The following is a 27,842-nucleotide window of genomic DNA, read 5'->3' on the forward strand; positions in this document are numbered from 1 at the left end:
CCGACGTTTCTACAACTTTCCTTTTTAAAAAAAAAAAAAAGATTAAAATATATCTTATGTAAACCTGATCATATGCCGTGCGGGCCTTGACTTGCCCCTTCCCATTTCCAACATATCAAGAAATCAATTACAAGATTCAGCAACTCCATCCATGGCTGCTTCTTCATCGTCTTCTTCTTCTTCACTGCTAAAAATAGGCATAATAGGGTTTGGGCCCTTCGCCCAATTCCTGGTGAAAACCATGATCAAACAAGGGCACGAAATTAGGGCAACCTCACGATCTGATTACAGTGATATCTGCACGCAATTGGGGATCTCATTTTATAGGTAAACATCTATCGACGGTTCGATCAATCCCTGATAAATAATTGCTGCATACCGGAAATCTAAACAGGAGCGAATGAATGAATGGGCAGAGACATGACTGGTTTTCTTGAATCCAAGAACGATGTAATAGTGGTGTGCACATCGATCCTGTCCTTCTCACAAGTGATGAATTCACTGCCATTGAATTGCTTGGAACTTCCAACACTGTTCGTTGATGTGCTCTCTGTGAAAGAGCATCCCAGAGATGTGATGCTCAAAGTATGTATATATATATATATATATCAATTGAATTTGATGCCATGTGACACACACATACACATACACAGGTGGTGCCTGGTGAGTCAGATGTGGTGTGCACACACCCAATGTTTGGGCCAGAGAGTGGGAAAGATGGGTGGAAAGATCTGAGTTTGATGTATGAAAAAGTTAGGGTCACAGATGAAGCTACTTGCTCTTCTTTCCTGCACATTTTTGCATCTGAGGGTTGCAAAATGTTGGAGATGACTTGCAGAGAGCATGATTATTTAGCTGCTAGGACTCAGTTCGTCACCCATGCCATTGGCAGGTATATTCCTTTAAAGAGACACTTTGTTTACTCTTTACTATTAATTTTTAAATATAGTATAAATTAAAAAAAAAATTGCAAAAGTATTTAAATTAGTGTGTTGTAATACTATTATAAAGATATTTGTAAAAAAATTTGTACAAATATAATAATATTTTTAATATTAAATAGAATGACGCAAAAGGTAAATATGACCGTTAGAGACGGGATGAGATGGTGTCCGGTGTAGGTGAGGCACCGCAAAACTGCATCCGACTTGTGATAGCATAAGAAAACAAATGCGTGTGTTATAATTTGGTTAAGGATTGGATCTCTAAAAATTTTGGCATTATTTATTTTTTAAAAATATTTTATCAAATATATATTTTTTTTATAGAAAAATTGAATCATACACTAACTTCTGCTGATCTCAAATTTCAAAACTCTCTTATCTATACAGGATTTTAAATTTCGAAAATTGATATAAGAATTAAGGTGACATTTTGATTTGATCAAGTTATCACACTAAATTGAAGGAATTAGCAATTCATTAAAACAACAGATAGATAACAGTGTTATGTATAGAAGTATGTGTTGTGCTATATATTGTATAACATTTATGGTGTGAGTTATATATTGCATTATGTTAGTATAATCTGTTGATTATATTGAAATTATAAAATATTGTGTTATATATAATTATATAATGTGCTATTAAAATATGTATTATATATTATATTAAGATGTGTTGTCGGATATATGTTATTTTATTTATAAAAATATGTTGATTGAGTCAAATTGGCACAATAATCAAAATGTAATTATTAGATATTTAATACTTCTTTCATCTCACTCTAATATACCATTTTAATTTTTTTTTTATAGTAAATTAAAAAATAATAATCTTTCGGTTCATCAAATCAATGTTTGTTTGTTTATTTTTTTTTTTACAAAAGAATATATATTTTTTAGTTAATAAGATATAACTTTTGCACACTTCTTAATTTATATATTTCAATTTTACACTTATTTACAAATATACCACTATTATTTACAATCTAAAAAAAAATTTCACTTCATTAATTTGCCCATATAATTTTCAAAATAGTCTTACTTTATATTATAATTAACTATATATTATAATTAACTAATACTGATATTATATTCATTAAAATTCATATAAGGAGAAAGTATATTTAAAGTGTATAAGATGATTTTGGTGTATATTTAAATTATGTAATGATATATTTATAATATATCTATAAATTAAAATTATTTTAGTATTAGTGTGCGATTATATTATCATAATAAAGAATTGATACTTTAGACAAACTAAAGTTAAAAAAAAATAATATTTTCGGACATAATATTATTTTTAAAAAAAATATAAAATCAAATATACTTTTTCTCTAATAAAATATAACATCTAATGCTACTTATTAATACTACTTATTATTCCAGATTAGTCAAAACTCAAAATCTCCCAAAATCTCTTTGTTTAAACAGTCTTTAAGCCTTAGCTTTATCAACAAGCTCTATTATGTTTGAGAAAATCTGAGCAGAAAAAATGATATACACCACATTGTTGAAGAACAGGATCTTAGCAGAAATGGGAATAGAACCGACACCCCTAGATACAAAGGGATTTCAGAAACTTGTACAAGTGGTAAGTTCTTTGACTGTGAGCGAATTCTACTTCTGATAAACTATGGTTAATGAAATTCTAGCAACTTTAAAATAGAGGTGTCAAAATCAAACCCGATCCAAAAAATTAAACCCGTTCGACCTGAAATTTTTCAGGTTCGGATTTGTGTTTTTTCGGGTTTGTAAACAATCAGGTCGACCCGAATCCGAAACGAAAAAAATTCGTGTATGTGTTCGGATCGTGTTTCGGGTTGACCTGAAATCCGAAATATAAAAATCAGGTCAGGTTTCGGGTTTCGGATTGACCTGAAATTATTTATTATTATTATTTTAATTTATAACATTTATATTATTTTATATTTAAAATAATATAAAAAATAAAAATAAAAATGAATTTTTTTAGGTTGATTTAATTTTTTTTTTAAAAGTTTTTGGGTCTGTTTTGTGTCGGATTTGTTCGAATTTCAGGACCTGAAACTAATTCAGGTCAACCTGAACCCAACCCGTAAGAATTCGTGTCGTGTTCGAGTCTAGGGTTTCAGGTCAAATTTCAGGTTCAGGTCAAGTTCGGGTTGACCGTTTTTTTGTTACTCCCATGACTCAATCCGACACAAACACGACCCGAAAACACAAATTGACGCCCCTACCTTAAAATACTAATAAATTAGCATGGGATCAAATGCAGAAAGAGAGCACATCTAGGGATAGCTTTGATCTATTCAGTGGCTTGTTCATCCACAACAGGTTCGCCCAAGAACAGGTACTAAGGGGCTACATGCTTCTATTCTACACATATCATATTTCATTCTATGTTATTGACAGATGTAATATGTGAATGAAAACTAGCTGAGAATCGTGGAGCATGCATTTGGCACAGTAAAGCAACAGCTGGTTAAGAAGATGAACGAGGAGACAGAAGACAATCCAAATCAATGTACAAGTGACAAATAGTCTGCGATAAATTTCTTAGATTGTATTGCATGAATAATTAAAATATGGACCAAGAATTTATGTAGACAGATTAATAAGTGAAAAGGCGAAGAAACTTTCCGGGTACATTATGTGTCGCCATTTTGAATATGGCGATCACATTCTCTGGTTTTTTCTGTTTACAAATCCTATGTAACATGTTGCTTTGCAAAAATTTTGAGAAGGAATAAAACAATTGTGCAGGCATGTCTGAAAGTCTGACCTAATGGTTGCTGGTTTCTTCCATTTTGGTATCTTCCAAAACTTTGCATTCTATTGCAGCAGAACCAGATGAATCCATAGCCTGTATTTGGACATTTTCCATCCTGCGAGCTTGCAATCCAGTGTATCGTGCCAGATCAACCCATTGCTGCAGAAAATGAGGGATTTAGCATCAGGGATATTATTGGAGCTAAGGAAGCGAAGCAACAGCTACATGGGAATCAAAATTTGCATGGTACTAAACTGGCAAAGATATTAATTTATGATTATTGTAACTTGGTACGATTAATTGGCTTACAAACATTCAACCAAATTAGTTGAGAATTTTGTCTGTTCAAATGCTGAGAAGAAGTGATTTCTCAATAATACTAACCTGGGCTCCCCAGTAACAGTTGATTGTCCGGGCCACAAACGATATCAAGTTTACAATTAATGTTTGGTCAGCAAATGGCTCTGAAATTCTATGCTCCACTATTCCTGAAATAACCTGTAAGAACAGAGAAGTTGATCATATACTCAGATAACATAAACTGCAAACTGGATGAAGACAATCCCCATCGTCTAGAACCATTTGCTTTTCCTCAGATCTTTCACAATGAAGGTTATGAAAGAGCATTGGATGTTGCAACTTGTAATTGACATAAAGGCAAGAAAATTTTATTCATTTTATTAATAAAAAATTTCAACCTAATATATATATATATATATATATAGTACAAGCAGAGTTATTGTAGAGAAAGCTTATTAACCTGGTAACGAAGATTAGATGATGTTGCAAGGTAGGCCGCATACACAAGTGCCGATTTCAGCAAAGGTGACCGCTTATTCTGTTGCTTATTAGCAATGTTTGGATTAAGCATCTTTCGTACAGCAAATATCCCATTGGAGGAAGCTACTGTGCCAATGCTTGAAATAATTCCAACACCAGCCAGTTTAAAACCACCAATAACTACTGCGGCAATTCTTTGATTTAGGGTCCAGTAATTCCCAGCAAGATTTTTTTGAAATGCATTATGTGGGATAGACACCAGAAGACCTTTCAATCCTTCCATGCTGCCAGGCTGACTGATCCCATCAACACTCGTGAGGAATGACATTGTCGGAGCTGGAAGCCACACAGTGAAAAAATCAACAACTGCTGCCCTTATCGTATCTGTTAACACATAATCAATTTCCTCAAAAAAATTCTCTTTGCGCCTCTCATATTGTGCTAGGAGCGTTGTCGTGATTGATACAGTTTCTTCTATGGCTAATCTGTATAGAAACTTTGGATCTGCCAGTAGCCTCTCTCTGAAACCCTGTTCATTAAGATGAAACAACCAAGTATAATTCTTACTTGCAACACTTTAGACTCACCAATGCAGAAAATCTGATCTGAGTTACTAGCCACAGATCAGCTAAAGTTTTCTAACCTGAAAACGATTTGTCAATTCAGCAATAAGAGGGTATTGCTCCAGGTCAAAAAAGTTCTGAAGCACTTCCGGTGATACCACCCCAAGATCTAAACCTTTCTGAATATCCTGACAAGGGAGAAAAGTTTGCCTCAATAGTATTCTTACACAAGCGTCTTGATTGAACATAATGGCGAACTCTATATGGTTGACCACACACACATGGGATACAATTTTAGATATTGATGATGGCTATGAAGGAAGACCTACTAACACAACTAGTAGGATTTAAACATAACAGTGCAGTATATGACTTACCTTTTTTACTTTGTTTTAATAATTAACAGTGTCAGGAAGTTAGAAAAAAGCTTTATTCTCCCCAGAAACTGATGCAAGTATATAAATTGGATCAAATACGAAAAATGGTTAATCTCTCACGTACTCTCACATTTCATTCTCATCGATTTAATTTCTTACGATGGCATATTAGACAAACAATTGAAAGTAACAATTCAGGAACCCATATTCTTTTCAATGATCACAATTAACGCTTACGCCCACAAATTCAGAGAATGTGAAAAAAGTGGATCCTGCATGCAAAATAGATTACCGGATTTACATATAGTTTTTCATATATTTAAAAATATGCCCAATGTTGTGTCTGTGTCCTTATTTTATTAGAAAAAAATTACTGAGTTTTGACATAAATAACTGTTTTAGAAACAAACCTGTGGTAAGGCATCTCTCCTCCTTCCTGCTGCATTCATAACTCTAGAAATTTCAGCACGGTCAAAGCAATTTCTACTGCAAGGTCTGGCTGCTGAATACCACAGGAAATCTGCTACAGGCACTTCACCTTCCCTTCGAATGTGTTGTCTTTCAGGATCAAGTAATATGACCAACTGATTTCTCTTCTTTATTTTCCTCGCAATCCTTGCCGGTATCCCAGATCCTCTTGGCCCATATGCAACATGGCCAGCACCTGCCACAACTACTAGCATGCCTGTGGGTCCAACATCTGTTATACTTTGTAAGATGATCTCAGACATTGTGTAGTCCTCAACAGCTCTTGCTTGTATGGAAAGATATGATCTTGGGCCGTAAGGAGTGGATTGATTAGGAAAATTCAATGCTTCAGCGGGTCTCCTAGTGATAGAAGAGAATTCTGAGATGAAGCCCGATCCGGCAGGAGGAGCATATTTTATACGATCAACTTTAGAAAGGCCACGAACACCTAGTGCTTGAACTGTTCGTAGAATCTGTAAACAATAAAATCAGGATAACATCAGTTACAAGAACATATTTGATCCAAGGAGAAAAAAGAAGCCAGTGTTACTCTAAAGGAAGAGATATGATTTGTTTTTTCAGCATGTGGAATAAAGCCGAGATTATTCTGTAAAATAGCTTTACACTAGTAACTTAGGGCATAAATGCCATTATACATGCGATAAAGAACTATAGCTTGAGAAATGGATATTGGTACATGCAACGAATACAATTTTATATCATGTCCAAGGAAGAATGCTCATAAGCTCCCATTTGCATCAGAAGTTTTCTCTAGATAAAATAATAAAAATCCTTTCTTTTATAGAATTTTAGTTTATTTGTATGTTTAAGGCTAACACATGGGAGTAGAATTTACCATCCTCCTTTTAAAATTCTTCCTAAAGTAAGAAAAATTTATTCTCTGATTACTATTATAACATAGAAAAAGCGACAATACCTCAAGTGGCACACCACATGCAATCAATCGAACACCATTATCATGGCAATACGTCAACAGAGGTTCATACTCTTGCCAACGTTGAGGTGACCAATGTGTAACATATGATTTTAGGGTTGATCCATCAATCCTGCCAACTTCAATATAAGACATCCAAAATGCCACAGGGAGGGGTGCGGGGGTGTAACAATGAAAATTATCTCAGAAACAGTACACAATAGGGCAATGCATTCCAACTAAAACATGTGTACTTTCCCCAATGAAATCAAATCCAAGCATTCGAAAAACTACAGCAGCTGGTAGTAGCATTCCAAGTCTTCAAATATTAAGACAACATATAATCCAGTTCAAATAAGATTTCAACCTTAAACCCAAAGCCTTGGACATAACATCTGATATTAAGCAAGCAGTAGATACTGCAATTGAGTAACATGAAAAATTCGAAAAATTCTACAGACGGGGCTATGTACTTTCTGTAGTTACTGATATATATATATATATATCACATTTACAGCAGTTTTATCCCGCTAGACTTCAAGCACAAAAGCTACCAATCTTCAAGGGAATCGATAGGTATTAAACATGACATGAAACTAATAGAAATTAGATTACAGATTGAGAAAGCATACTACCTGTTATCCATATACTGATTGAGCTGTTCTTGTAGATTACAAGGAAAAGCTTCCAGTGCCAAGGAAAGAGGCCGCTCAACTTCCACACATCTCTTCCTCAAATTCTTCACAATCTCAAGCTCTAATTCTCTGTCATCCTGTACCGGAACTAGCTCCGCCTCCCCCAAATACACAACCCGCGCATCCATCATCTTCTCCCACACCTTCTTCCTATTCTCCTTCCCTAAAGCCATCGGTTCCCCAATCGCCGTCGCGTCATAAATTCTCGAATTAATCATCTCATCCTCCGCCTCCAAAACCGCCTCATCCGGAGAGTTCACCTGCGGACTCCGAACTTCCCCTTCCCCAACTCCGGCCGGCATCTCCTCCGCCTTCGCCAGCGCTGAGCGAAGCGCGTAAACTCCTCCTGCCAGAAAGGGTGTAATAAGGACGTACCTCCGCTTCAATTGACGATACTCCCCGGAATCCTCCCGGCGGCAAGCAACCGCAAAACGACTGCGGCAATGGCTGCCAGTGCCGCCATGTCCATAACTACGGGGGATCGAACACACCCCCGCAGACTGAACAGCCAAACTGCACGGCTCCATTGCAACTTCTTACCGCCGCGAGCAGAATTCCAACTGCTGCTGCGACATTTTGTCCTCTTGTAGCAGTGAGCTAGATAGATCCAAAAGCAATCGCGATACCAATACACATCGGCAGCCATGGATTATTTGAGTGGCTGCTGAATTTCGATATTGCTCTTGACGTGTTTCTGACGTGGATTGGAAAACAGGTATATGCATTTTGACTTGAAGTGGGATATATCAATGGTACAAGTTACAATGCATTGATGTGTTGTACCTTGTAATTTTGATTTTTATGGAAATTGTATTTACAGCATGTTCAACGGTTTTAGTTTTTTTTTTTTACCCGATACATTTTCACTTATTTGAAATTATTTATTCTTAAAAAAAATTACATCCAATATATTTTTTTTCTCATAAAATACCAAATCAAATATTAATTTTTTATTTTTATTTTTATTTTTAATTTTCAATATTTCAAAACTCACCAAAAATTTTTATGAAAACAAACTCGGCGATGTGGACCCCAAGACCGGATAGACCACCCACCACAATGAGTAGGGCCGACATTTTACAATGGGCCTGTTTACATCACGCGTGGGCCCCACGGAAGCACAATAGAACCACAACTGTTGTGAGATTTTTCCAAATGCACGAAAATTTGATTTGTTTATCCACAAGGTTTTTTACATGGTTATACATTTAGGGGCGCTTTGGTATTGAGAATGGAATTGTAGAGAAATGAGAATAGATAATAGAATTAAAGAAAAATAAAATTAAGTAGAGAATGAGAATTAATTCTCTTGTTTAAAAAACAAACAATTTATTTGAAAAATTTTAAAAAAATGCAGACATATGAATGATCAAACAAAAATAAATAATTAACCCGATAAAAAGAGAGTTTTAACGAATGAGAATTCATGAAAAATATTTTTTGTAATTTTTTTTTAAAAAAATATAAATTATATACAATGTTTTTTAAAATTATATTTTAGTAAAATTTTTTAAAATATCGTAAAAATTAAATACTTTAAAAATAAATTAAGTTTGTTTTTTGTAAAATTAAAATAATATAATTTTAAAATAATTATAAAAATTAAATAGTACAAAAAAATTTTAAAAATTAAAAAACCAATATACTGCAACATCATTTCTCTCCGTTATACGAAGAGAAATGAAAATGATTTATTTCTCAAGTTTTATTTATTTGACTGAAACAAACAAAAAAAATGATACTATTTCTATTTCTCTACCCTCGTTTCTCTGTACCAAATACAACCTAGGACATGGGCATATTAATATAAAATTTGATATCATCCGCCTAAGACCGTCCAATAGATTTGGGGTGTAAGAGGTTTAGCTTATTCATAAGCCTTTAGTTATTTGACTAATCAAAAAGTTGATTTATGTATTTTTTAAATTAATTTTTTGAAAGAATTTTTTCACTTCAATTTTTGTTATTCCTTATTTATTTTTTAAAATTATTTATTTATTTTATACATATAAATATATTTTTTATTGCAATATTTATTAATTATTTTTAATATACTTAATTTATTAAATTATAATTTTATTTTTAAAAATTTAAAATAATAATAATAATTAATTATTATTTCTGAATCATTTTATTTGTAAAATATATAAATTTATTAAAATTAAAGCAAATAAAAAAGACAAATATTATTAATTTATTTATATATTTTTTATTATATTATTTTTATATTAAACAATAATTGACATAATAATATATATATGAAATATTTATTATTTTATATTTTACACAATTTCAATACAAAAATTATTATTTTTTAATAATAATATTTTATAATTTTTAATAATTAATAACAAAATTTTTTATAAATTCAAACTAAAATGAACAAAATTAAATATTTTAAAAAATAACATATCAATGTCTTTAATTATTATTCTACGTATAAACAACTAATGTCAAAATATTGTTTTACTAAACATTTATACAAACAGCTAATTAAATCAACTAGTCAAACTAGCTAATAGCTAATTGCCAAACGTACCGTTGGAAGCCTTCGGCTAAGGAGTCTTATAAGAATCTGATTTGACTAAGCAATCCAAAAGATCCATCCATGTTGGATCACAACCAAAATAATAATATTCAAATCTCGCAAGGATGACCTAGTTGGTGTATGGAGTGAATTGTGGCCTGAAGCCATGGATTTAAACCCCGACGCCTCCAGGTCTCATGTCGCACATAGTTCGCTTGATGTAATTTGTCTTTTCGGGCTTAATTTGCAGGGTATTAGGTTCGATTAGAGGTTACTTTTGGATAGTTGATACTAGTTGATAATAATAGTGAAAAAGTCCAAAAATATATGATATGTTTCTAAAACGTGTATTTTTTTGCACTAAGTAAAAAATTGTATTTATATTTTTTTGATAAATTTAATAATTCATGAGTACTTTAAATTTTATTACACTGAAATATATATATATATATATTTATAAAGAAATATTATTTTAGAAAATCCATTCAAATATAAATCAAATAAATTAATTTTTTTACTTATATTTCTAATTTTTGTTTTTGAATTCTACTTAATTTTTTTAAATCAATTGAACCAACCTTATAGCCCAATTCAAACTGGGCTAACATACCTGTACATAAGCCCGGTCAGGGACGGGCCTGTAACCTGGGCAAGTTGGAGTGTACTACTTTTCCTGCACGTGTTTGTCACGTGGCTACAATATACCAGGATCTTTTCTCAGCTGCACAAGTCTTGCCGTCTAATCCCCGAAACCTTCTTCTTCTTCTTCGGCACCGCCGCCCCGCCCTCCGACCACCACCGTGTTGTTTCCACCTTCCGATTCCATCCCTACTGTTTCTTCCTCCTCCAAATTCAATTGAATTTTGGAGAATTTAATTTCGAAAGTTTGTCCTATTTCTGAAATCCTAGAAATCTCTCCAAATTGGAGATTAGGAGGAGGTACCTGTTAGTGGACGTGAAGGAAGAAGAATAAGAATGATGGGTTATGAGCAGGGCTTGGAAGAAGCCCATCTCTACGCATCGAAGGAGCAGATGGCTTCCCTAGTTCTGTCAGACCATCATCCTTCGCCACCGTCCAACGGTTCAAAGTCTTTGGAAGATCCTCTCTACTCATCTCCACCGTTCGCGGAGATCCACGCGAATGATAACCACCCACTGCACTCTCCTCCGCCGAAGCAAACTGTAGACCCTACCCACACCTCCCTCAATTCATTCCTCGAGCCCCCCTCTTATGCGGAGGCAGTTTTCCAATCCTTCGACTTGGATTCCGGCAATGTCCGCAGCCTCGATCACTCCCCATCGGCTTCGCAATCGTTTTCATCCGATTATCTCCGGATTTCCGTTTCGGATCCGAGGAAGGAGCAGGATGTAGCAGGTTCCCTTGTGCCAGGTGGAGGCTATTACTTCTCTTACCTGATTACAACTTTTACGAATTTTCCTGAGTTCAGTGGAACAGAATTCAATGTTAGGAGAAGGTTTAAAGATGTGGTAGCTTTGTCCGAGAGATTAGCTGAGAGCTACCGCGGTTTCTTCATACCAATGAGGCCAGATAAGAGTGTTGTCGAGAGTCAGGTGATGCAGCAAATCGAATTTGTGGAGCAAAGGCGTTCTGCATTGGAGAAATATTTGCGACGATTGGCTGCCCATCCAGTGATAAGGAGGAGTTCGGAACTACGGGTGTTCTTGGAGGATTCTGGAACAACGGATGTTGCTCCAAGGATGGTAGATCAGCAGGTTGGCTCGTCCCCATCCCTGGGGAGTGTTGATGGTGGAGCAGCAGCAGCGGGTATGAGTGATGGGACGCAGGCCGCCAAAACTGGGAGAGATTTCTTCAGGATTTTTAGGGAGTTGAAGCAGTCGGTGACAAATGACTGGGGAGGTACAAAGCCACCACTTGTTGAGGAGGATAGGGAGTTTGTGGCTAGGAAAGAAAAATTGCAGGAGTTTGAGCAGCAGCTCAGCAATGTGTCACAGCAGGTGGTGATTCTTGTCTCATCTTTATTGTCAAATTTCGTTTGCAAGATTTACCATAGTTTCGATTGTAATGAATGATGAATGATCCACTGGAATTGTAGCTCTAGAAATTCTTCGAGGCTTTTATATTGCAAATTTTCACATATGTATGCTTTCTGAAAATTTTGGTAGAAGGGATGGCGCACTTATATTAGCTTTATTTGCTGGAATGTTACAACTGCGGTCACAAATGCAAATACGATAAGTTTTTACTGTAACAAGCACAATCTGGTGCACTGCTAAGTGCTACCTATGATGTTTTCTTGTTGTGATGGCTTGGGTAGTTAAAATTGAACAGTTTTTAGGGTATTTTCCGTCATACTCAGGGAGAATGCATGAGCTGATTGGAATTATTATCGATTTATTCCATGGGATAACTCGTTCTTGCTTTAACATATTTTATGGCAAATATGTGTACCTCTTCTAGAAATTAGATTTGAAACCTTGGCTGGGGAAATTGTAAACATATTATCTCTACTTTATTTTCAGGCAGAATTACTTGTCAAATCCCAGCAAGACATTGGGGAGACAATGGGGCAACTGGGGCTGGCATTTGTTAAATTAACCAAGTTTGAAACAGAGGTAGCAATCTATGACTCCCAAAGAGCACGTGCTGCGGATATGAAAAATGTTGCAACAGCTGCTGTAAAAGCAAGCAGATTATTTCGAGAGTTAAATGCACAAACTGTCAAACATTTGGTAAACCTTGGATCCCTCTTTGAGCGTTAAAACTTCAGTTAATATGGGCATGATCTCTGTTGATATGTATGGGATCCTTGTATGCTTTCAGTTTTGTAATTTCTGTTGCTGCTTTCTGTTGCAATAATCTTCTTTCCCTATTTTGATGATGGTTCCAGAAAAGAAAAGAAAAGAAAAGAACGGCTGTGTTATAAACATGCCTTTCTATCTGAATCTTTATTTAATGCAGGATAAGCTTCATGAATATCTGGGAGTGATGCTAGCTGCCAACAATGCATTTTCAGAGCGATCAAGTGCTTTGCTAACTGTTCAAACACTTTTATCAGACTTAGCGTCATTAAATTCTAGGATTGAAAAGCTTGAGGCCGCCTCGTCGAAGATATTTGGTGGTGATGGATGGAGAATTAAGAAAATTGAAGAGCTGCAAGAAAGCGTACGGGCGACTGAGGATGCTAAAAATTCTGCACTTCGAGAATATGAGCGAATCAAGGTAGACTCTACAATTATTAATTATTAACTGAAAGGGAGGAGAAAGTTATAGCGAATCAAGGTAGGCTCTACAATTACTAACTATTAATTGAAAGGAAGAAAGATATAGTGAGTACGTACATCACTTACAATTTATCATATTATGTCATGACTCTTACATACCATTTTTGCCCACCAAACTCGTTAGGCTACCTAACTTTACCTTCCCATTATATCTAGATCGAACTATACCTGCAACTATATGAAACTGTTGAAGTCTAGTTTCTTGTCAGCACAAATTAATCTACTGCATAATGATTATAGTAAGTTAATGAAGTAATTGATCTATGATTGTTTTATTAGGAAAATCATACTCTTATAAATTGAAGTCTTAAATGATCATTAATTTGATATAATTATGGAAACAAATTAATACACTTGGCATACCAAAAACTGTGTTTAGCATCTGAGGTTGCAAGGGGAATTCTAGGATGACCTCAGTTTATGAAATAAAGTTTGATGGAAATTTATTGCCTTGATTATAGCATAACCTGTCGCTAGGGCGCTTGTTTAATCATGAATTTACTAATAGATTTGATAGATGGGATGGGAACAAGTTCTCTCATTCATTGTAAACATAATTCAGAAATTAAATTATCCAGTGAAATAGGAATTTAATCTTGAAGTGCTATGATTTTTAAGGATTGTCCACCTTCTCAAGCGCCTCTACCGGTATTAACCCCCGGTCGCCCTAGGTCCAGACTTTCCAACTATGGCTTCGTGTATAGTTCATGGTTGTCTAGTTCCGATGCTTGCTAGGACCAGGAGATGAGAGATTTGAGAAGGGCTTTTCACACTATTCTTAGTAGAGTTTCTTCACTCTTTCCGAAATGAACTGTAATGGCTATTAGAGTTGTTCACCAAGAAATGACTCGAAATTGGATCTTGGTTTATTTGAGCCTCAACCCCGGTACTCTACTATATGCAACCTTGTAACTAGTATCGGTCATTTTCTTTTTCCATAACTATGAAAACGGAGAACCAGATGTTATATTGCATGATTTTGTACCGGGATGACAGTTGTATTCCTAGATTTCTCTGTATCACTTTGTCCAGTAAATATTAAACATGGTGAATCTGTTGAGAAGAATCGAATGGCATTATTGATTGGCTTCATCAAATGCTGTTTATTATATGTCAACTTAGTATATGGTACAACTTCTCTTTTTTCACAACATTTTTTAGTTCCTTGCTAAGTTCTTTGGTAAGTTTTTATTGATTTTTCAACTGCTTTAACTTCATTATATATTTTCAGACACGAGGTCGTTATCCTCTTTTCTAAGACTTGCTAAAGATGTAAAATCTCAGAGATTCATATAACCTTGCCTTTATAATTAAAATATGATGACATCCCATACGACACTTCTTACATTGTTATGATTTATTTACATTCGTCTGCATTTCTTGGCTTCATATGGTGGAGTTGACCAAACTCGACTCTTTGTAACATTTGGCACTATATTGATCAGTATACCAATACAGCCATATTAGTTATTATCTTAAAGTTCAAATGCATTGAGACAAACAAACTGCTGTAAGATTGCATTAATTGTACATTGTTTCTTCACAGGTTTATGTTAAATGAGCGGTTTCCTGTTGTTTGCAGGATAACAATAGAAAGGAGCTAGAGAGAATAGACAAAGAGAAGCATGATGATTTTGTGAGTATGCTCAAAGGATTTGTTGTTAATCAGGTATGTCTTTCTATCATATCCTTTCTGTTTTGGTGGATCAATTGAAGCTTCATTCTTTGCATAGTGTGATCATTTAGTTTCCAATTGCATGCTTTCCATTTTCACTTTTTGGTAAGCTATGAAGAACAAGTGAAAAACTACCCGTACGCAATCAATTTTCTTAAAAAGAAAATTGTTTTTTAGTCCCTAACTTATTTTTTTTTACTATTTTAGTTCCGTAACTGGAGTCTGGATAAAAATCGACTTATAAGTGAATTCTTTTGGCACAATTAGTCCTTCGCTCGCGTGGCATCCGCTAGGCATTTGGGAGCACATGTGTCCTTTAAAAAATTTATTTAAAAAAAATAAAAAATAAAAAGAAATTTTCACGTGCACGTCATGTGGCGCTTACCCGACAGACACGTGTACTTCAGCATGTTAGGCGGGTGCCATATGCGTATCTCCAGTGTTAGATAACCAATTGTGACAAAAAATTTACTTACAAGACGATTTTTATACAGGCTCCACAGTTATGAAACTAAAATTTTACTTCTATACTCTCTACAGTAGCGGTGAGAATTCGGCTTTTCAGTTCGGATTTCGTCAAATCCGAACTGATCCGAAAATCCGAAATTTTTGAAAAAGGTAATCCGAGCCGAACTGAATTGACCGAAATCCGAAAATTCGAAATCCAAATTAGAAAATCCGAACCAATCCTTAAAAAATTTAAACTTCAAAATCTGGATGAAAAAATCCGAATCAAACTGAAAAATTCGAAAAAAAAGAACTCTTTTTTTTTTTAAAAAAATAATATTTAAAAAAAAACAAAATCAGATTTTTATACATAATATTTTGAAATAATATTTTAATAAATAATAATGAAGTATATTAATATGTAATTAGTAATTTTATTTTTATATTTATAATAAAATATTAAATAAATAATATAAAATATAATAAATTATAATTCGGATTTCGGATTGGATCAGATTTTTAGTATACCAATCCGATTCGAAAATTGGAAATTTCTAAAATTTGTAATCCGAACCGATCCGAAAATCTGAAAAGTCCGAACCAAATTTTAAATTTTGGTTTAGTTCGGATCGGATATTTTGCTCACCCCTACGAAAACATCATTTCAATGTGTTTTGAGTGGAGAGAATGTTGTGTCTTGGAGTGCAAATAGGATGCAAACGGAAGATGAATGTAGAATTCAGTCAGTCATAACATTTTTCAGAGATGGAATGTAGGAAGAGAGATTAGACAAGGTTGCCATGTACAGTCTCACATTATCTGTGTGTGTATTTTTAATGGATTATGGCAATTCAACATGATGTATCAATTATTAATAAGATAGATGATATAATCACCAGGCTGGATATGCAGAGAAGATGGCAAGTGTTTGGAAGGCAGTTGTGGAAGAAACCAGTGAGTGGATTTGTGAATAAATGAATTCTAAACGTACATATATTAATGTTCATCTAGATTTTTTATTTTCTTGTCTTTTGCCTTTGTACTTAATTCTTCTCAAGGTTGAACTTCATGTTGTTTTTTGCCTTGTAATTTTCCCAGTGGACATAACCAATGATTCACTTCTCTTTAATGTTATTATTATCTTGAATTCGGATTTGGGCAAAAATATTATCAGCAAAAACAGATACCCCGTTGCGTTGCAGAATAGCCAAATGGAGTTTCTAGATTTGTCACGAATTGGTTGCAGTTAGAAATTAATTTGAAATTGAATATTTGATTTAAGTTTTTATTTAAATTGTGTATATATATTTTTTTTGGATGGCGTGTGAACCCGCAGCCGCTGCCTGAAAGCGCGTATTGGGATGAAAAAGTCACACTGGACGAACCATGTGTAGCAGGTGAACCCATGACTTCACGGTCACAGGTCCAACCCCTGCGTCACCAGACCATTCTTTAGACGTATTTAAATTGTATTTTGTTTTATTATTTTGTGAAAAAACAGTCTAAATGTCCCATTTATTTTTGGGTGTTAATCTTTGCTTATTAATTATTTTACCAAAATATAAAAAAATGTGCAAAAATATTTATTAGTGTTTTATAATACTAATAAAAGATATTTGTATAAAAATATAAGAATATTTTTAATATTACGTATAATGGGTATAAAATAGAATGTAAATGACTAAAATATCCTTATTTTTTAATGATTTTAAAGAGTACGTTAGAGTAATAATTAAGGGTAATATGGAAAAGTAGAAATAATTTTATTATAAATAAAGTGGGGACCACGGCTATTAAATAAAAAAAATAAGACAATTGTTTTGAAACCGACGAAAATAAAAAAATAAAACAAATCTTTTGGAACGGATTAACATGCAACTATTTTGTCATTTTTATTTATCCAATTTAGTAAAAATATTATTTAATTTAATCGAAAATTACTCTTTATTTTTTACACAATATTACAAACAAAATCATTAAAAAATAAATAAATTTAAAGACAAAATTACCTTTTCATCTTTTTATTATATTATTATTTATAAAATATTAATATATTAAAATTCACATTTAAAATCCAAATAAATACATGACTCATAGGAGCATTATATTTCTATTTTTTATTTAAATTTATCTCGTTAGCAAAGTCTATTGATAATATTTAATTATTATTTTTCATTCAAAGCTTATTTATCACATATAAAACTATTTTTTTAAAAATTTTTCCATTTATTTTAATTTCTTACGGAAGTTCCAAAATTACTCTAAGGGTGTGTTTGTTTTGGAGTTTGAATTTTGAGTTGGGATTTGAATAGTAAAATTTTGAATTTGAATAGTTGTATGATGTGGTATAAATAGGTGTTGATATGATGTTTTGAATGTAAATTTAATTTTTAGTATAATATAAAAAATAAAAAATAAATATTTAATTTGATATTTTTTGAAAAAAAAAATGAATAATAAAAATCTAATACAATCCTCCAAACAAACACACCCTAACTAGTTCTTTATCTTCATCAATTTTTAAAATAAAATATTTATTTATTGTTTTAAATATCCATGTTGTATCCAAGTAAACTAATTTTACAAAACAAAGGAATTAGTTTTATATTATAATAAAAATTAAATTTTCATTCAAAATATAATACTACTAATATTTATTTATATAATAAATAACTACTCAAATTTAAAATTTTATTATTTAGAAGTACAAACCTTCTAACAAACAATTACTTCATCCGTGAGCAAATTTCCTATTTTCTAGCATATACAAATCAAAGCTTCTCATTCTTTTTTTTTAAAAAAAAAAAAAAAATAACTATCACTTAAATACCAAAATACTCATATTTTTAATTTTTTTTATAATTACCTGTACTTTAATATAAAGGGCAAAATAAATATAATACTATTTTATTATATCATATATTTATAAAATATTAATTTATTTTAATCAAAATGCAAAAGTATAATAAAAAACTTAGCGAAACGAAGAGAGTATTAACTAAAAATTTCTAAATTTAATTGTAATTAAATAATAATGTTGCGGGGAAAGGAAAAAGGAGAGACCAAACTTGGAAGTTTGATTGAGGTCAACCATTTTATTCAAACTAGGAATGTGATGGATGCTTAAGCTTATCATTTATGATAGATCTCAAATGAGTAGCATGCATACTTTACACCGATAATTAAAAATCCAATTGTAAATTAAATATAACTATTTGAAATATCAGTCGATTAAGTCTCTATTAAAAAATTTATTAATTTATTGAGTTTAAATATACTTAAGGGTGTGTTTGTTTGGGGGATTGATTTTCAATATACTGTTCATCCTATTTTTTTTCCCAAAAAATATTAAATCAAACACCTATTTTTATTTTTTATATTATACTAAAAATTAATTTTATATTTAAAATATCACGTCAATTCATATTTATATCACATCATACAACTATTCAAATTCAAAATTTATTGGATTGAAATCCGAACTCAAAATCCATACCCACAAACAAACACACCCTTAGTAAGTGCGAGTGCGCAGAAACAAGCAGATGTAGCAAAACAAAGCCAGTGATCAAAGAATGAATCTAGTGTGAATTATTCCAAAAAATATATATAAACATGTTTGATGATATCTTTGAACAAAATTCTATAGTTTGGCATAGAGAGGGAATTCCGTAAGGAAATCAACCGCTAGATCTGAGATTAAGCATAGAATCGGATCTCTTATAGCAAGCAAGAATTACAACAGATCTGCAAATCGATCAAGTTCTTCCTAACCAAAATAGAGAAGACATAATATATCACCAAATCATAGAAACAAAGCAATTCCTCTCTATATATATTTCGGTCAAGCAAGTAAAAAATTGGAATACTGTATGCAAATGAAAATCGCACCGTTAGAGTCGAGAGCAGATCCAAATCAGACACGCGAAGCAACGGCAGGAGCAGCTGCGGCTGCGGCGGAAGTGGCGGCGCCGCCTATGAACGAAAGGAATCCAGCGTTATTCGACTCCTGTTCGTCCAAAAACAAATCCTCAGGCACGCGGAAAGCGCCGTGTGCGCACACCACGGCAAGTCCGACGAGGACGGCGGAGATGAGCAGCGAACCGACACTGGTGAGGAAAACCACAACAATAGTCGATACAACGAGAATCCCCAACACCTCACGATCCGAGAACGTACGCCCCCCGACCACAAGCGGCTGATCCGACGGACGGAACGAGTAGAGGAAGAGCCAGGCGGCGAGGAGAGAGAGAAGAATAATGAGGGAGAAAGGGTGGGAGATGAGCGAGAGGGCAAGCGAGAGTGCGAGAAGTGAGATGTAGTTGACGCGGAAGTAGGAGAAGTTTCTGCGGATGCGAGAGACGGCGTCGGAGAGCGAATCGGGGCGGGAGAAGGCGGAGCGGTCCAGGAGCTCCCACCAGGGGCGGCGCTGGGCGAATCCGTGGCGGACGGTGGTGTTGAGGCGAGAGAGGAAGGCTCGGAACGCTGGAGTAGCGATGGGCTCCGATTGGGGGGAGGAAATAGGGATCGTCGGCGGTGACGCCATAGCCGATTTGGAGGAGGAGGAGCGAGGCTTTCTTTCAATTTGGGCGTGGAAATTCAGCTTTTGCTCACTCCACTCCACACTGCACTTGATTCATTATTATTATTATTATTATTATTATTATTATTATTTGTATAGAATATTTTTCATGCGTTCTGAGCTGCGGCTGCGGGTTTCGATCGCGTGTGGATGGGTTGGGCGTTCTCTTTGCTGAGCTAACCTAAGCCTATATAGCAATTAAGGTCCTTTTCGAGGAGTTTTTCAAAAGTAATTTTGGTTTCTTATTTTTTATTTTTTTATCAGTTTATATAATAAATTTGACAGTAAAATAAATTTATTTTGTAAATAAAAAAATATTTAAATTAATATCTTTCGAAAAAAAATAATATAAAAATTTTTGCGAGAAAAAAAAAATACAATCAAATCATTCAAAAATGAAAAACGACATCGAGAAATGAAAGATTATAAAATCTTTCTATTGGTCTATCATGACGCGTCACGTGACATTATTCAAAAGGAAACCGAGGTCACCCTTCCCCTATAAATAGGGGTCATGGTCAATTCATTTGACACACCGAAATTCATTTGAAAACTCGTGCAAGGGTAAGTCTCTCTATATTATTCTTCATGTTTTTCGTGTCATTCGAAGCGTTTTTCGTCGAAAAGTCAATGATTTGGACAAATGATTCAATATTGGTTGATGAATCGATGAAGTTAACGTTATTCGTCGGATGCCGAAACCGGAGGAAGGACTAAAGCTCTCAAAGCCGTTGAGGAATTCGTCAAAGTCAAGGAAAAGTCTCCAAAGTTCCTTCCAAAACTTCAAGAGGCTCTCTTTGATTCAAAAGTTAAAGGGACACGTCACAAAAAAACGTTATGAAGCACCAAATCTACTTTCTCAAAGATCAAAACCTTGGATCGTCCAAAGAAGACATCAAATCCAAATTCGACTAAAATCTCTCACACGAAAACCAAAGCCCTCCAAAATTCGGAAAAATCAAACAAAAAATCAAAGCTTCGGATCGTCCAAAAAAGACATCAATCCAAAGCCGACGGTCAAAACGCCCACACGGAGACCAAAGCCTTCCAAAAGCTGGCAAAGCGAAACCAAAGATCAAAGTTTCGGATCGTTCAACGAAGACATTAAATCCAAAGCGGACGATCAAATCGTCCACACGGATACCAAAGCTCTCCAAAAGCCGGCAAAGCCAAACCGAAGATAAAATTCCTTCGGATAGTCCAAAGAAGACATCAATCAAAAAATGACAATCAAATTGCCCACACGGAGACCAAAGCCCTCCAAAGTCCGAAAAGCCAAACCGAAGACCAAATTCCTTCGGATTGTCCAAATGAGACATCAAATCCAAAGTCAAAGCTGATGATCAAAATCACTCGCATAAAGACCAAAGCTCTCCAAAAGTCGGTAAAGCCAACCGAAGACCAAATTCCTTCAGATCGTCCAAAAAGACATCAAATTCAAAGCTGATAATTAAATTCGCTCACACGGAGACCAAAGCCCTCCAAAGTCTGGCAAAGCCAACCGAAGATCAAATTCATTCGGATCGTCCAAATGATACATCAAACCCAAAGTCAAAGCTGAGGATCAAAATCACCCGCATGAAGACCAAACCCCTCCAAAGTCCCATAAAGCCAAACCGAAGACCAAATCCCTTCAGATCAAAGAAGCCATTCAAATCCAAGTTGAAAAATAAATCAACCCGGAAAGAGAATCAAATGACTAATTTAGATAATAGGACCCGCTTTAAATCTAAATTGAATATAATTTGTACAAATTTTGTGTTTATTAAAAATAACACAATTTTTTGTCAAAAATATCCACAATTAAATGAGAGATATAAGGATTCAACTTATTTGCAAGACCATTTTGGCTCTGAAAAATAAAAATGTTGATCAAATTAAATCCAAAATGTTATCCATGTTATCCAGAGATATTCGACGCTATTATAGTGCTAACACTGTAGCACCGAGGAAACCCCAAGAGTCTAATCATCATATCAACCCCCTTGAGTTGCTAAATAGTATAATTTTTTTTGAATGTCGGAATCATTTCTTAGAACTTAAAGATAGGTCTTTGTCATGGAACACGATTGACTATTTTGAAGTTGATAACGTTCTTGAAGTACGGATTATCAGTGGTTCTCATATTGGTGAAGATTTCTTAATACCAGAGATCATATTGACCAAAAATCAATAAAAAAACATATGTCCAGATAAAAAGGAGACAATTTCCAATTAAATTGGCATTTGCAATAACAATCAACAAGAGCCAGAGTCATACATTAAATAGAGTTGGATTATATTTGCCAAATCCAGTTTTTTCTCATTGTATATTGTATGTTGCTTTATCAAGATTGACAAATCCACCAGGTTTCAAAATTGACATTCGTAACAAAAGCGACACCCCTTCAAATTGTACTAGAATTATAGTATATCTAAAAGTACTTAATTCTATTTAAAACTTATACTCCCTCCATCCCATAACAAATTATCTATTTTTTCATTTTGGTCCGTCCCATAACAAAATATTCATTTCCTTTTTTAGTAATTGTATTATCTACCTAACATTACAAATACCCATACAATTTACAATATATTACACAAATGTTATTACCTTGATATCACACCATACTAATAAGGTTATTTTTTTTCATTTCTATATTATTCTTTCTATATATCAATATAATATTAATATACCTTAAACTACGTATAAAAAATAAATGAATACTTATTTAAGGGACGAAAGGAGTATTTATTTTTTCATCAGGTAGTCAATTTCAAATTTTTTATATATTATTTTATTATGCTTATTATTTAATTGTATATTGTCATTATAAGTTGAGTTCTAACATTAGTCATAATGATATGAATTTATTTGTGATGCATATGCAGCTTATTCAGACTTAAGAACTTTAACTTCAAAATGTTCAAATGCAAATGATAAAGTTTGATTACTTAAGATTATTGGATGTGCGAAATCCAAAATTCAAAATCAGAGTTTTGAAGATGTTCTTTGACAATTATATAAGTACGTATATTCATTATGTTTTATAATATTTGGTTAATGTTATTCTTTAAAGAGTTTTTTTTTTTTTTTTTTTTTTTTTTATTGGATAGGGATTTGCAATACAATGCATAGTACCGGGAATTAATTTACCACACATAAGTTCATCTCTCATGGAATGAATTGTTTATAACATTCATAATGTACAAATGATAATAGCTGACAAAAAATATAAAATATGTCTTATCGTTATCAGTTAATATTGCGCCAAAATAATATCATTAAAGAATTACAAAGTTGCGATGAAGATTTTCCAAGAAATTTCTACAATATTGTGTTTTTAAATGAATTGAATGGCTATGTCAATAAGAAAGATCAACTTATTGGTATGTTCATATTCATGTACATATACATATATGGTATAATGTGTATCTAATATATCTTTATCTTTATTTAATTATTTAGGGTAAATTATATAGCATCCCTTTGTGTTTTAGTGAAAATTCATAAAACATCTCGTATTTTATTTATTGCGTGAAACTCCCTTGTGTTAATGTAAAATTTGTACGAAACACCATTTTCGTCCAAGACTGACACTTAATTGTAAATAAGAACCAAATAATACAAGGTTTATACAAATAATAGAGATATTATATCTTACATAATTATTTTGAATTAAATAAATAAATAAATGGTTATTTAATCCTTCATTTTATAGTGTTTTTTAGACAAATTACTGTCTGATTTTTTAAAAAAAAATTATAAAAATAAATGATTGATCAATTATTTATTTTTTATTTTATTCAAAAATATATTGAAGATATCTTACGTCTTTTATTTATATAAAACTTGCGCAATTTAAGTATTTATTTAGATCCAAACATCATCTTTGGACAAGGAAGATGTTTTGTGCAAACTTTAAATTAACATAAAGGGGTTTCACACAATTAATAAATACATAGTATTTTGTACATTTTTACTAAAATACAAGGGAGTGTTATATAATTTATCATATTATTTGATATGATTTATTTTTTGTGTAGATATCTTTGGATTAATTGTTCATGTAGATAACTTGTATTTATTAGAAAATAATTTTCAAACTAGTGAGATAAATTTTCTTGATACGAGGTACATTGTTATTTATATATATATATATACATATTACTTTATTTTTCTTATATATAGCTAACAAAAAGATTATATTTATTTATTTTTATATGTATAAGTTTGAATATAATTCGCATGGTTGTACAAAATTTTTCATCGATGAGGGTGAAATGTTAAAGGCTATGGTTGAAAAAATATTACTGTTACGCACAAATAATAATAATAATAATAATAATAATAATAATAATAATAATAATAATAATAATAATAATAATAATAGTAGGATCTTAGAGGAAGTTAGGACACGAAGTCTGGCGGAAAAGGAAAAAATATGCACTCAGGTCGGTTGATCCACGGTCGGTTGGTCCGCAGTCGGATAAGCAGGTCGGTTGATCCTCGGTCGAATAGGCAGGTCGGAAGGTCCGCGGTCGGATAGGCAGGTCGGAAGGTCTGCAGTCGGATGGGATGGTTTGCAGTCGGTTGGTTCGCAGTCGGTTGGTCCGCCATCGGTTGAGTCGGCCAATACGAAGTTTGGACCAAGCGAAGGTCTGTTAATTAGTCGCCTAATTAAGTGAACAGTAGTTCAGTCGCTTGGTTGGGGCGACAATTGAATCGTCTGGAGAGATCAGATGTTGGTCGCTTGATGGGGCGACCAATAAGTCGTTTGGTCTAGCGACCAATTAGTCTCTGGAATGGTCGGTCGGGCCAGTTGAGTTCTGGAATTGGTAGAAGCGTTTAGCGAGACGGTGTAAGACACGTGTCGACAGAGGAGGACCTTGTGAACGGTTGCCATAACCGCCCAGACGACGTTTCAAAACGTTTCGTTGTGGGCGGTTGACGGCGGTTGCTGGCGACGGTTCTGAACGTTTTCTTGAAGGAATATTTAAGGATTTGGATTTATTCTGGAAAGGCATCTTCAATCATCTTCAAACGACAGCAAAGTCAGTGATTCGGGGATCATCATTTTAATTTTCAGTCTTATGGGTCAGATTTGGGTTAAAATTTTCAACAAAAAAATAACCCGTTTAACCCGTTAATGAATATTTCTTTAAATTTAAATATATATTTTAATTTTTACCACTCCAACTCAATTATTTAAATTTATTTTTATTTTTATTTAAATTGTATATAAACAGCAATGATGCATCAAGATTGTGTTGATTATGTTCACTTAGATTCTTCTGAAGAGGAAGGGGATAACAATAACAAAAGTCAGGAACAATCATAGGTATCAAAAAAAATTATAAACCTGTTATTCCTAGAAATAAAAAACGGGTTCTTAGACTTACTTCTGAAGTTTGGGCGAATTTCGATTTTCTTGGTGAACCTGATGAAAATGGAAAGTTGGTATATAAATGAAAGAAATGCGGCAAACTTTTTAATGGGTCAAGTACAATGGGCACATGAAGCTTTAGTCGTCATCTTAAAGTTTGTCTGAAGAGTACCTATAAAGATGTTGGACAAATGATTTTGTCAACATCTTTTTCAAGTTTAGAAACAGATTACCAAAATTCAGTATTGATGTTTTTCGTGAACTATTAGCCCTTGCCATTGTTAAGCACGATCTTCAATTTCAATTTGTTGAATATGAAGGATTTAGACAAATTTTTGATTATTTGAATCCTGAATCAAAGTCAGTTTTTTTGTATTCTCCTAATATATTGAGGGTTCGATTACTCTTGAAAGATGAAATGGACAGCTTGGATACTTTCACGAAGACAATGTCAAGTAGAATGTTCAAGAAATTTGACAAATATTGGTCTCAATTTAGCACAATTATAACTATTGCTGTGATTTTGGATCTTCATTTCAAGTTGCAATTTGTTTAATGGAGTTTGAGAAAAATTTATGGGATTGGTGAAGACTATGACTTTGAGTTTTTTAATCATAAAGAGAAAATGAAGCGATTGTATGATTCTTATGCACTACAATTTTTATCTGCATCACAAGAACTGTTAAAAAATGAGGGCAATTAAGACAGAAGTGCTTCTGACGCATCCTGTGATGAGTTTATGACGGTAAAATTATATAATAAATTTTTTTATTGTATTATATTTCTTTTATTTTTTATATGAAAGAAATATTTTTTAATTATTATTTTATTTTAAATTATATTTTCAGGATTTTGACAGGTTCTCAAATTCTCATATTGGTGAAAATGGAAAATCTGATTTGGAACTTTATTATGAATAGCCATTAGTACCTCGCACAAATGACGTTGATATTTTGAAAAATTGGAATTCTAATGCAATTCGTTATCCTATCCTTTCTCAAATGGCTAAGGATGTATAAGCGATTCCAATATCAACTGTGGCTTCGGAATCGGCATTTAGCATTGGTGGGAGGGTCCTTGATTGTTTTAGAAGTTCGTTGAAACCGTCTACTGTTGAGACAATTATTTGCCTGAGAGATTGGACATTTGGAGAAGATAATAAATTTATATATTACCAATTAATTAAAAATATTTTTTGTTCTATCAATATAAGTTTAATTATTTGTGTTTGTATCTATATGTGTCTAATAGGAAAAATGAATCATCAATTGGATTATTTATGTGGAAAATTAATGAGTTCCAATGCTAAAGCGATGTAATGGTGATTAAGGTGGATAGTGGTGGATCCTGAATTGTGTTTGTTAATTGGGGATGACAGTAGAAAATTTTGTATTGATGGTTTGTTGTTACCTTATGACTTTATAATATGAGACAAATATTTCTAGTTTTAGTATTTTGTACGGTGTTTGTTAATTAGATTTTCGGAAATTGGTTTCATAATATGAATATATTTTTTTTCAATATATATTTGATCATATATTATACATTTGAAAATTTTTGTTAGTAAAAATTGTGATTTTAACATAAAATTTAGAATTTTTAAATTTAAACATGTTGTGCAGATTAGATTCGGGTTAACCCGATTAATATAAGGTCATGTTAAGGTTGAACACATCAACTCATTTAATTAAATGGGTCAGGTTCAAATCAGTAGTTTTTAAATCTGTTTATATCTGACCCGAACCTGAATCTGACCCGACCTGATTCATTTGCCACCCCTAATGTGAACACATCAACAAGATTTAGCAACGATCTTCGTAATTGGTAATGATTACTACATTTAATATTTTGTATACATTATCATTTTTAAATTTTAACTTAATTATTTTAAGTATTTAATTTTGAGTATCATTGTTGCGCGCAAAAAATGGTGGCATTCATTAGGTCAGATGTATTCTCGGTATCAAAAGCATTGAAATTATCAAATGCGAAATAAATCCATATCCATGATTTTAGACGTAAGAATGACTTGAGATATATATTTTCAATATATAAGATATCTTTCAATATCTTATTTATATTATTTTAATATAATAAATAGCATGTGGAAATTTTTTTCATGGTTGTGAGCATTACAAATATTAATCAAAATAGCATGTGGAAATTTTTTTAAAACTGAAATTGAAATTAAATTTCGACTAAAGATGGTACCAAAAAAATATATCATCCAAATTCAAATGATAACTAGTAATTAATAATAATCTCAAATTGTCAATGACTTCAACTTTAACTTTCTTGCCGTCACCCATATAGGCGTATCTCTCACCATTAATTGATTTTCGACAATAGAAATAATTGCATAGACACACTGATGTGAGTTGTTACACCAAAATCCACTCCTAGGTATGTTTATGTACTGAAATTATATCTTTCATCACAAGTCATTTGTGATACTTAGCACAATTCTTT

General features: G+C 33.0%; 4 protein-coding genes across 4 annotated transcripts; 2 read left to right on the forward strand and 2 right to left on the reverse strand.

The window, feature by feature from the left end:
* Positions 1-59: 59 nt before the first annotated feature.
* Positions 60-3,571, forward strand: LOC127256231 (arogenate dehydrogenase 1, chloroplastic-like). Its single transcript, XM_051282122.1, has 6 exons — positions 60-327; positions 417-585; positions 654-892; positions 2,468-2,537; positions 3,201-3,275; positions 3,362-3,571. The coding sequence occupies exons 1-6, from the start codon at positions 152-154 to the stop codon at positions 3,464-3,466; spliced, it is 834 nt and encodes a 277-aa protein (XP_051138079.1). The 5' UTR covers positions 60-151; the 3' UTR covers positions 3,467-3,571.
* On the reverse strand, positions 3,469-8,162 carry LOC127256230 (protein RETICULATA-RELATED 5, chloroplastic). Its single transcript, XM_051282121.1, has 7 exons — positions 7,453-8,162; positions 6,821-6,950; positions 5,826-6,356; positions 5,119-5,226; positions 4,456-5,004; positions 4,080-4,193; positions 3,469-3,854 (listed from the first exon to the last, which is right to left on the reverse strand). Exons 1-7 carry the CDS (start codon positions 8,037-8,039, stop codon positions 3,708-3,710), a joined length of 2,166 nt encoding a protein of 721 aa, XP_051138078.1. The 5' UTR covers positions 8,040-8,162; the 3' UTR covers positions 3,469-3,707.
* Positions 8,163-10,757: 2,595 nt separating this feature from the next.
* LOC127256247 (sorting nexin 2B-like) lies at positions 10,758-16,574 on the forward strand. Its single transcript, XM_051282152.1, has 5 exons — positions 10,758-12,016; positions 12,542-12,751; positions 12,981-13,241; positions 14,886-14,972; positions 16,325-16,574. Exons 1-5 carry the CDS (start codon positions 11,015-11,017, stop codon positions 16,397-16,399), a joined length of 1,635 nt encoding a protein of 544 aa, XP_051138109.1. The 5' UTR covers positions 10,758-11,014; the 3' UTR covers positions 16,400-16,574.
* A 2,416-nt stretch (positions 16,575-18,990) lies between these two features.
* On the reverse strand, positions 18,991-20,069 carry LOC127256248 (PRA1 family protein B3). The gene has a single exon (XM_051282153.1). The coding sequence runs from the start codon at positions 19,969-19,971 to the stop codon at positions 19,342-19,344; it is 630 nt and encodes a 209-aa protein (XP_051138110.1). The 5' UTR covers positions 19,972-20,069; the 3' UTR covers positions 18,991-19,341.
* Positions 20,070-27,842: the final 7,773 nt, after the last annotated feature.

The sequence above is a fragment of the Andrographis paniculata genome, unplaced genomic scaffold, assembly GCF_009805555.1.
Source record: "Andrographis paniculata isolate CXL003 unplaced genomic scaffold, ASM980555v1 Contig55END, whole genome shotgun sequence".
Classification (NCBI taxonomy): Eukaryota; Viridiplantae; Streptophyta; class Magnoliopsida; order Lamiales; family Acanthaceae; genus Andrographis; species Andrographis paniculata.

Coding starts and splice junctions, on each gene's coding strand:
- LOC127256248 (XM_051282153.1), bottom strand. CDS start 19,971: ATGGCGTCACCGCCGACGATCCCTATTTCCTCCCCCCAATCGGAGCCC.
- LOC127256231 (XM_051282122.1), top strand. CDS start 152: ATGGCTGCTTCTTCATCGTCTTCTTCTTCTTCACTGCTAAAAATAGGC. Junction 2,538..3,200: donor TTCAGAAACTTGTACAAGTG/GTAAGTTCTTTG, acceptor GATCAAATGCAG/AAAGAGAGCACATCTAGGGA. Junction 3,276..3,361: donor ACAGGTTCGCCCAAGAACAG/GTACTAAGGGGC, acceptor AATGAAAACTAG/CTGAGAATCGTGGAGCATGC.
- LOC127256230 (XM_051282121.1), bottom strand. CDS start 8,039: ATGGAGCCGTGCAGTTTGGCTGTTCAGTCTGCGGGGGTGTGTTCGATC. Junction 6,951..7,452: donor AATCAGTATATGGATAACAG/GTAGTATGCTTT, acceptor TGAAGTTGGCAG/GATTGATGGATCAACCCTAA. Junction 4,194..4,455: donor CATCTAATCTTCGTTACCAG/GTTAATAAGCTT, acceptor CTGTTCTTACAG/GTTATTTCAGGAATAGTGGA.
- LOC127256247 (XM_051282152.1), top strand. CDS start 11,015: ATGATGGGTTATGAGCAGGGCTTGGAAGAAGCCCATCTCTACGCATCG. Junction 12,752..12,980: donor CACAAACTGTCAAACATTTG/GTAAACCTTGGA, acceptor TATTTAATGCAG/GATAAGCTTCATGAATATCT. Junction 14,973..16,324: donor AAGGATTTGTTGTTAATCAG/GTATGTCTTTCT, acceptor TATAATCACCAG/GCTGGATATGCAGAGAAGAT.